This window comes from Aristolochia californica, unplaced genomic scaffold (assembly GCF_029961685.1).
Source record: "Aristolochia californica isolate CCGP_79_NKW_82.1479 unplaced genomic scaffold, dmAriCali1.0.hap1 SCAF_2, whole genome shotgun sequence".
In the NCBI taxonomy this organism is placed as follows: domain Eukaryota; kingdom Viridiplantae; phylum Streptophyta; class Magnoliopsida; order Piperales; family Aristolochiaceae; genus Aristolochia; species Aristolochia californica.
Window position 1 is genome coordinate 1,595,657 of NW_027181881.1, and position 10,251 is coordinate 1,605,907.

At 39.5% G+C, this 10,251-nt stretch overlaps 1 protein-coding gene across 4 annotated transcripts; it reads right to left on the reverse strand.

Annotated features, from left to right (window-relative positions):
- Positions 1–4,262: 4,262 nt before the first annotated feature.
- On the reverse strand, positions 4,263–9,996 carry LOC137957015 (transcription repressor KAN1-like). 4 transcript variants are annotated; one of them, XM_068804714.1, is made up of 7 exons: positions 9,884–9,901; positions 8,782–9,759; positions 8,496–8,572; positions 7,966–8,011; positions 7,618–7,777; positions 5,250–5,343; positions 4,263–5,112 (listed from the first exon to the last, which is right to left on the reverse strand). In XM_068804714.1, the coding sequence occupies exons 2-7, from the start codon at positions 9,605–9,607 to the stop codon at positions 4,999–5,001; spliced, it is 1,317 nt and encodes a 438-aa protein (XP_068660815.1). In that variant the 5' UTR covers positions 9,608–9,759; positions 9,884–9,901; the 3' UTR covers positions 4,263–4,998. The 4 variants fall into 4 exon arrangements, with proteins under 4 accessions (XP_068660815.1, XP_068660816.1, XP_068660814.1 ...); XM_068804715.1 differs by having other exon boundaries at positions 5,250–5,340; positions 8,782–9,992; XM_068804713.1 differs by having other exon boundaries at positions 8,782–9,989.
- Between the last annotated feature and the right edge of the window lie 255 nt (positions 9,997–10,251).

Here is a 10,251-nt window from a genome sequence, read left to right on the forward strand (position 1 = left end):
TCTAAAGAATAATCAGAATGAAGAAGGTATTTCACCGTGCTTTACATTCATGAATCATAGGTATTTATAGTTTACAAATAGATAAGATTACATGATAAGAGTTATCGGTTATCTACAATATAAGGATTATCTTTAAGATTATGGATAAGTATTTTCCGTTATCTCTACCATGCCTCTGCAAGATGAAGCTCTAAGAGGAGAGTCCAATCTTAGTCTTCAAGAGGATGAAGCGTGTTCGCGGAAGTGGTTTGGTGAGAGCATCTGCTAACTGATCGCAAAGAAGACATGTGTAACCCAAAGATCGCCACTCTGTACTTGTTCTCGAATGAAGTGGTAATCCAAAGATACATATTTCATGTGAGAGTGAAATACTGGATTGGAGCACAAATTTATATCACCGACGTTGTCACAATAAAGTGGCGTTGTTGTGAAAGAAAAACACAAAGTTCAGTGAGAATAGAGCATATCCAACGAATCCAAGTTGCAATGGTTGCAATAGAGCAAAATTTCGCTTTAGTAGAGGATCGATTCACAATCTGTTGCTTCTTAGAACTCCAAAAGATAAGATTGTGATCTAAGTAAACAAGATAGACACATGTCGAAGTGAAATCATCCTTGTTTCCTACCCAGTTGATATTAGAGAATGCATTGAGAGACAAAGAAGATTGTCGATGTAGTACAATACCATGATCCAAAGTCCCACAAGATAACGCAATAATCACTTGACAACATCCCAGTGGTCAGTAGTAGGACAATGTATAAATTGAGACAACTTATTCACCACATAAGCAATGTCAAGGTGAGTAAGAGACAAATATTTGAGACTACCAACAATAGTCTGATATTCAGATGGATCAGAGAGTATCGTGCTAGACTGAAGTGTGAGTGTAGATATCATGGCAAGAGGCATAGTTACATGTTTTGTATTTGTCATGCGTGTTCGAGCAAGGAGATTAGAAATATACCAGCGTTGAGACAAAAGTAATCCTCGACAAAGAGAAACAACTTCAATTCCATGGAAGTAAGTCAAGGAGCTAAGATCCTTGAGTGAAAATAGCTGAGCAAGAAGGTAGATGAATGTTGTCATAACTTGATTAATTGTCTCCTATAATAATGATGTCATCTATATAGACCAAAATATATAACACAACAATACCTATGTGAGAGATAAATACAGAGGGCTTTGCATGAGAGTTAGTGAAGCCAAATGTGATAAAAAACTGGCGCAACTCATGATACCAAACATGTGGAGCTTTTGAGATCGTAGATAGCCTTACGAAGTTTACAGAAACTGGAAGTGGAGATAAGTGAGCTTGATGGACACGTAGCAAGAGTTCCTTGTTGATGAGTTTTCATACAGCTTATCAAAAGAAATTGGCATATCATGACCATTGATAATATCAACAAGTGGTTTGTAATAATCGTCGAGTCCATCCAAATTTTTCTCAGTGAGATCCTTTGCATCCATAGGTTTTCCTTGGGCCATAAGTTCATCATCACGTGTTAACAAGAGGAATGAGAGAGTTGACAAGAGCACAAAAAAATTAGCTTGTCTTGATGAAACCACGTACGGTAATAAGGATTGGGAGCGGCGAGATTATTGACTGTCTTTGTGGCTGAAGGTGTTTGATAAGAACCATCAACGAACATGTAGAGATCATAACCAATAAGAATAATTTTCATCTGAAGTTTCCAACAAAGATAATTGGTGGAGGTGAGTTTGACAGAATTGTGGATCTTGATCACCTTAAGAGGTTTGGTTGGGTCATGGGGATTGGGAATGGTGGTTAGAGTCTCTTCAAAAGTCATAAGCACAAAGTCAGATGAGGCTTCGAGAAGCAGTTTTTTCTCTAGCCGTATGAGATTCACATGTGGGGCTCTCAACCTCTTCTACATTGATTAATCAAAATTCTGATTAATCAAAGCTCATACTAGGGGTTTGCGACGGGGAGGAAAGAGGTTGCGGCATTGAATGACCATAGGAGTCCAGCTACAGTGGCGGTTTCCAACGATGAAGGTGGCGACGAGCCTGCAGTTGTGGCTTTCCTCTGGTCCACGATGACAAAGAAGATCTGGAGCTTCGACGACTGTTCGTGGGTGTCATCAACGGCGGATAGGAATTGAAGGAATGGTCGCCGGAAACGTCTGTTGACGTTGGCGATGAGCAATAGAAAAGTGAAAGAGGGAATGGGATTTGCAGGTTACATGGTTTATATCAATGGCAACGTTGGTTTATGTCAAAAAAAAATTACAACAATCTGTAGTGATTGGGAAAGAATTTCTATAAGGGTTTCAGAGATGAGAGACATTGCGGCGATGGGTCTTCAACAATGAGAAGGGGAATTGCTAATCGAGAGCTCTGATACCATATAGAACAACCAGAATAAAAAAGGTATTTCGTCATGCTTTGCATTCATGAATCACAAGTATTTATAGTTTACAAATAGATAAAATTACATGATAAGAGTTATCAGTTATCTACAAGTTAAGGATTATCATTATGACTATGAAAAAGTATTATCTGTTATTTCTATCAACACCCGTTTTCCTATATTATAGTAATTTTACTTTTTCAAGAATGAAAATAGAATTCCTGAATAGGAAAATACTTATTATTTTCCTACCCTTTTAAAGTTTCATGTTCTATTTCATAACCATCTTCATCTATCCCATATCAAACAATGACCTTCACCCTTTTCATCTATTTTCCCACTAATTCGGTATAAAATACAAATACTTTTGTATTCCACACTATTTTTATAAATAAAATGAATAAAATACCTTTAGACTTAATTATTATTTCTGCCATAAAAAGATGAGAAATCCTTGTTATCCTGTTTTCTCAAATATGTTGAATACAATAATAGAAGTAATCTTTTTAGGTTACATTTATCATCTAAAATATCCTTTCAAATTGACGTTTCGTGCACATCATGTCAAATGATTCTTTTTTTCATACTTGCGACTAGAATATCTTTGCTTATACATTTTGTAAATGAAAAGAGAAGTATAGGCCTTAGTCCATCCAAGCTAAATGCACTAAATTTTATTTATTACAACATCAAATTTAAGTTGAATGAAGTGAAACTTGATTTTTTCTTGATTTAAATTCATTTTTATCCCATGTATTCATGGTTGATGTTCATTTAAAATTTTAATCAAATTTTAACGATATAATAAAAATGATAATATTATTAAAATATTAAATAAAAATTGGATGCATTTAAGGTTGGGCAGGTGGGCTTGAGTCCAATCTCCATTCCTTCATTTATAAAATTACGTATATCACTAACTAGATATGGAAGTTCTCTAATGAATTTATCTATGACAAGTATAACTAACAAATTAATTATTAAGTTTTATTATGTAAAAATACGAATAATAATTCCAAAATCATATTAATTTCAGAATTCTATATTTAACAAGCTAAAGTTAGGTTAGTTACCCAATAAGGTGACCGAGTCTAGTTGAGCTCCGTTTAGCTTGGTTTGACCATCAGTCGAATCAAATCATAAATATTTTTAAAAATAAAAAAAACCAAAAAATTCTATAGATGTTTAACTTCTCTCTCAAGGGCTCGATTTCTAGTGTGTAACTTAATGAGGAGACCAGATTTGGTTTAACTAAGTTGACAGGTTAGTCCAATTTTGATTTGAGAACATTGATTTTACCAATGTTTTCCCTTAACACTAACAAAAAACAAGTACAATAAGGGTAAATTTTCACTTAAAGAACCTTACTATCACTAGAGACAGTTATGATTAGTAAACATGTTGAGCATTTTGAGTGTAAAACCGAAGAAATGAGATCTGTGCATGGGGCTAATGCCCTCCAATCAAGCCGGGAAGGGAAGGGGGGGGGGGGGGGGGGGGGGGGGGGGGGTAATGATTAAAAACTTTTTTGTTCATTGATTTTTCCTTTTGTTAGATTTGTAAACTTGATCCATATCCAAAAACCAAGCCCAACTCAAAGAAACTTCAAGATTAAGAGGTAAGTCGGTTTTCAAAAGATAAGGTCGTTGTGCTGGCAAGAAGCTTGGAGAAGAAGCAAGATAAACAACAATGTAGCAATGAATTTGCCATTTAATAGAGTTTTATGTGGTGATTATTCACAGTTGTTATCTATAAGTACCTATCTAAGTTATGTAAAATGATAAGAAGAAATAGATTGAATACAGAGAAAGTTACAAATGTTGTTGTTCTTCTTCTATTTCTCTGTGAAAAAATTCAGAAATTTGCAGAGACGTTAAACACAGAGAGAGAGACAGAGCCTTTAAGAGATCGTTTTATTTCCAACACCATTTTCATGACCTGTTGGTGTTCATGCATGTCTTTTTATGCAGAGAGAGAGAGCTCATGAAATCTTAGAGACATAATTACTGGAAAGAGACTTAGATTTGGGAATCAGGTCCCTAGCTTTCAGGGTCATGTGTCCTAATCCTGGATTCAAACAGACCTCCAAGCTCTCTGAGGAGCACGGTTAGCTATCCCTGAGAATAATAACTTCCAAGGTCCAAAAATGTCCATGAAACGGCCATCCAATCTTTCACAGCATAGAGATCAATGCTCAAGAAGACAGCATATTACATTCCAGGGTGAGAAGAATGTAGAAGATTTCATGAAAACGATGATGCATCACCAACTCCCCATTCATTCTCGGTCCTTTTCTTTCCAGATTTCATGTATATGAGATACAGCTACAACCCAAAACCAGTGAACTCTCGTTGCCACCTCCACTCTTTCATGGCTAGACATACAGAAAGCAAAAGAAGAAAAATGATCACGTCGAGTAAAAGCGTGGGATTACATTCATGGATGTCTTATGATTTGGCTTCTCCTTTTTTGTTGATCTTCTTCTTCTTCTTCTTCTTCTTCTTCTTCTTCTTCAGCTGCTATATGTAAATATATACTCATCTTTTTCTCACCTCTAAACATATTGAAGCAATGAAGGAATATACCAACACAAAATCAATGGGTGCTTCCCTCAGTTACATCACCATCAATCGTTCTCTTTCCGATGCCAATCTGGCCTTCCAAGGGTGAACTCTAAGCTGGGATTTTTGAGCTCCAAATGGGGCCGGGGTGAATCTTTCGAGCGAGTAGAGTCACTTTCCTATCACGGATCACAAACTTTTTAAAATAAACTCTTGCAGACATTTCTACATGCAGATGAAACTCATGAACCATTAAAAAAATTCTTCTCCTGCAAGCTTGTAGCAGATAATTCTGTTTTCAAGTGCAAGTTAGTACCTCGAATGCAAATCCGGATCTTTGTTGAGAAGATAAACCCAACGTTCCCAGTCCATCTGTTTCACTGGAATTAGTCTGCACCCAATTTCCTCTGCTGCAAAAATCCAGAGAGTAACCTTGTCATGGTTTTGCTACAATATGGTTTGCATCACTCTTTCTAACTGGTTCGTGTTTTGGGCATGCGGAAAAGTGAGTGATAAGGTCTACGAACTTCCTATATCTGTTTATATTCGAAAATGGAAGCAAATACTGTTAAGGAGTATGGGAAAGCATGACCAGAAACCAGAGCGCGATAAATGGAATCTTTTGACTTCAGAGATAATACAGTAAGAATTAGACAAGGTATCACAGTCAGTCACTCCCGGAAAACAAGTAAACATATTATTCTAACCTAAGTGACTTCTATAGATCATTTATTAGTAGGAAAGGGATAGGAAGCCTATTGTCTCGATAAACCCAAGATGAAACCAAGGAAAAACCAAAATAAAAAATAAAAAAATTTCAATTGACCAAAACTTTTTTATGTTTGTATAGCTTATGGGGATGAGTTTTTTTACCCCAATTCCTCTTGTTCACAAAGAGTTAAAGATGAAAAGTAAATGAGTTTTCGAAGAGAATTCATTTAACAACAGAAACTCTTTTCAACAAAAACTGGAACTAATTTTCTGATGATTTTGTTTTTGCTGTTCATCATGAATAAAGCTACCATCAAGCTAAATGAATTAACAGCACTTGGATAATGTCCATGGAGGTCCTGTAAAGTGTTTCTCTGAGTGTTAATCAGGGAGATCAGGACATCGATGAGCCATGACAGGATGATTCTGATATGAAGTACTCAGGTTTCAACCAAAACTTGATTTGAATACAATAAGAGACATAAAGCCCTCGCTACAACACTTGAAACATTGTCATGTCCGGGCCAAAGATCTCAATACAAAACAAAAACAACCAACAGGCTGAAGCAACTCAATTAAGAAATATCCACGACTATGCAATCAAAATGCTGCGTGAAATGGTCTCTAGCTAATTGGTTGAAGCGGAGAATGGAAGAATGTATAGCCACATTGTGATGTTGAAGTCTTTCTTCACCATCTTCATCAATATATCTTTCTAAACAAAAGCAGGAGAGGCTCAACCCAAATGCTTACACTAAGTAGGAGAATCACTTTAAATACGATGCAATCGTTTCCTAACTCCCCTTCATGTGTTGGCATCGAGTGTGGCTTTGAACATGTTTGAATAATTTGAATGAAGACACATTGAACTTAGCTACTCTAATCCCATAAAGATCATCTCTCTCTCAAAACTTCAAGTTTAGAGTGGTGGACCGGGGACTGGAGAACCTCTCAAAACAGCTAGTATTGCCCACAATTCCCTTTTGTGAAGAGGCATTTGGAAGAACGTTTCTGTGAAAGTCCCAGTGATCTTCTTCTGAGTTTTTCTTTTATCCATGGTGGTCGGAGATTAGTGAAATCAATCAACCCCGTTCGAGACAAATGTGCTGCAATGGCCTTCACTTCAAAGGGCACAAGGGCCATGTAACGAAACAAGCAGGAGAAGAAAAGAGACAAAAGAAGAGCTGAAAACCAACCTTGGACAAAGCGGCATGCTTGGAGTTATTCTGAAGATGAATAAAATAGGCATAAAGAAAAGCTGAAAATAGGACTACGTAGACTGTGGCAGTGTATGTACGTCGGAGCAGACAGCTTTTCGGATGAATAGTGAATGCATAGTACTGTAGGCTAGGAGATTTACAGAAACAAACTAACGCGTTTCGAAGGCTAGGGTGATAGAATGGTCGAAAAGCAAAAGAAAAAGAGAGGAAACAGATTACGAATTCTGATCTCTGGAGGTAAAAAACAAACGAGAGAAGAAAGGAGGAGAGAGAGGGAGAGAGGAAGGGCTCCGAAAAAATCATCTAAGAAGACAATGTAGTACTATGCGGAATATAAAATGCCATGCTGCACTGAAAAGAGGAGAGCACTTCAGGGAGGTGGGCTTCTTGGTCATACTCTCGGTCGAGCGAGAGTAAGAACCTCCTGATGATAAAAAAAAAAAAAAAAAAAAAAAAAAAAATGCTGGGAAGGGGGATTACTTTTTTTCTTAACTGGGTAGCGTTTGATTTCTGGGTTGCGTTGCTTTTTAACTCTTTTAGAGCTAATTCGCTCTTCAATCTCAAATAAAGAGAAAAAGCAAAAGCTGCCACAGAAACCCTTCCATATTCTTCAGAAATGGAGGACGTGTGGGTGAATTTTTTAAGCTGTGTTGAGTCGAACCATGCAGAAAAACAAAATAAGGAAGAATGGGTACAGAGACACGTGAGAGAAGAAGATGAGTCGATCGAGGGAAATGGGGAGGAATAGATCACCTTGACGAGTTGCTCCATAGGCTGGTTGAAGAAGCGTAATCGATGTCATGTTGTATAGACCCCTCTGATCCTCTGGGCTCCGTGAATCGTCTGATGTTGAGATCGTTCATGCCGGTTGCAGGCGGCGACAGGTCTTCTTCGCCGGAGCCATCGGATTGACCTGTTGGAGAAGAAACGAGAAGGGAGAGAGGAAGAAGGAAAAGAGTTAGAACCAGAAATGGCTAGATGCAAGAGGGACGAAGAGGAAGAAATTGAGAAGAGATTTCCAAAACGGGTGGTGAAGATTCCGAAATTAATGGGGAAAAAACTGCAGAAGAGAAAAGGGTGAAAGTAAGCAATACGAATTACCAGAGGAGGCCGCAGGCTTGTCAGTGGTCTTAACAGTTCGATACATCTGCAATGGCAAAGAGAAACAAAGACAAGTAAAGAAAGAGCAAAGAAAGGAAAAAGGAGAGAAAAGGGGGACAGATTACTAAAATAAAGCTCCCATTTCCCTAAAAAAAAAATCATTCAAATCCAAAACGCGTCTTGAAACTTTTCTCTCTTTTATCGATTCTTAATATATTTTCATTAACAACGAGGTTGATGTTTGTTGATGTTAGTAATGGCTTTGTATTATTGTGAGATGATGGCTTCTTTTCTCTCTATCATTCCTGTTCTCGGTTTCTCTCTCCCGAAAAGAAGCTGTCTAGTCTCAGAAAACCAGACTCCATTCATTTCACTCATTCAGCCATTCATTCATTCACTGCAACCATCGGCTACTGTGCCGGAGTCTGAAAGTAATGGATGATGTTCTGATTAGAAGGAGAGAGATGGATGGAGATGAAGTCTTGTCTTTCTTTATTGTTTTCTTTCCTTTCTTCCATGGATAGCCGTACCTGCAGATGGCTCTTCACATGAGCTAGAGTGAGATCTTTGACATCCATGAGCTCTAGAACAGACTTCGGAGTAGCTCCTGGTAGTCAAATACGAAAACAAACAAAATGGGGAAAAAGAAGTTCAGAAGAGGGATCCGAGACGAAGTCTGAAACTGGCATACACAAGAACTTTCTTTACTTTTTTTTTTCTTCCAGAAAGACGAAGATAAGATCAGAGAGACGAAGTCTATTACTCTGTAGAAAAGCTAAATGAATATTTGAAAAAAAAAAGAATAAATTTGCCTACTTTCATGGCCGCCGAGAAGCTCGACGGCATGGACGAAGCGAGCATGGAGGGTACTCGTCCACCGCATTCGAGGGGCCCGCATGCTCCTCTTCGTTGGCAGCTTGGGCATAAATCTTGACCTGAGCACACCGTGCGAGCCCTCCGACGATCCTAACCCGTTCTGATGATGGTGATGGAGCTGGTGGCTCCTCATGGGCTCCGACGAGAACCCATTAAACCGCGTCCCAGCTGCTGCTATCCTATAACTCGAAGAAGCAAGCCCCGAGTGTAATATTGCCACCTGGTCCAGCCCTCCCACTACACCCACAGTGGCGCCCGACGACGGCGACGGCGAGGAGCACGACGAAGACCAGGATGGGTAGGACATGGGATAAAAACCCAGCTTGGGATCCTTCTGATCCAACGATACGAACGGGAAGGAGCGGTTGTGGTACACCGGGATCCCTTTGATCGGCCGGAGACAGTCCGGAATTTCGAGGAGGGAAGTGCCGTGGTTTATGTGATTCATCCGATGATTGTTGGGACGATACAGTGACGGAATCGGTGGCTGGTCTTCCTCGAAGATATTTCTTCTCCAGCGGCTCTCGGCTTCCAAGAGACCGGATGGGTTGGTGAGCGAGAGGTCGGTGCAAGCCTGCGGGTGGAGCCTGACAGAGCCATCACTATGGGATTTTAGACCTTGACGGCACAGATTGAAGCCCATATCTTGCTCCCCTTTGCCGTTGCACATGGACACCGGAGCGCTATTCGGAGGACTAATGTGTAAGGATAGATCGGGCGCCTGTGGCACCGAAGAGGGCTCCATGAAAACACCTTGAAAGGGCATCTCTTCCACAGATTTCCGCCCACTGAGAGCTTGGTATCACGCCAGCAGCAGAACCCACTTTGTTATCATCGATCCTGACCACCGCAAAACACTGCAATTTTTTCTGGCTCCCGCCGCAAGTTGAAAATCTGGTCTGAGGTAAACGCAAGCTCCTATATAGCAGAATAAAAGCAGATAAGAAAGAGAGAAGTTCAAGAAACAGACATGCTCGAGCAAGAGAAAAAAAGAGAGCGCAGAGAAGGAGGGGGAGCGATTGGGAGAAAGAGAGGGATATACAGATATCTGTGACGCAACAAAAAAGGTTAAAAAACGAGCCGGGCATTGAAAGGAGAGGGATTTGGGTCTCTCTTCCTCGAGAGTATATCGAAGAAAATGACACTCGAACAGGCTCTCTCTCACTACATTCTCTCTCTAAGAGTCAAAACACGCAAAGCAGCAAAACCGGAGACTTGGACTCAGCTTCTCCCGGAGACGCCGGGTTAAAAAAGTACCCTTTCTCTCTGAGAGCGATTCCTTCCCCCCACTATTCGCTTCTGCTCTTCTCTCTCCTCTTTCTCTCTCCTCTTTCATACTATACAATATATAATCCACAAAGTAAAAAAGCATTTATTCAGAAAGTCGGCTCTGCTTTCACCTTCTCACGA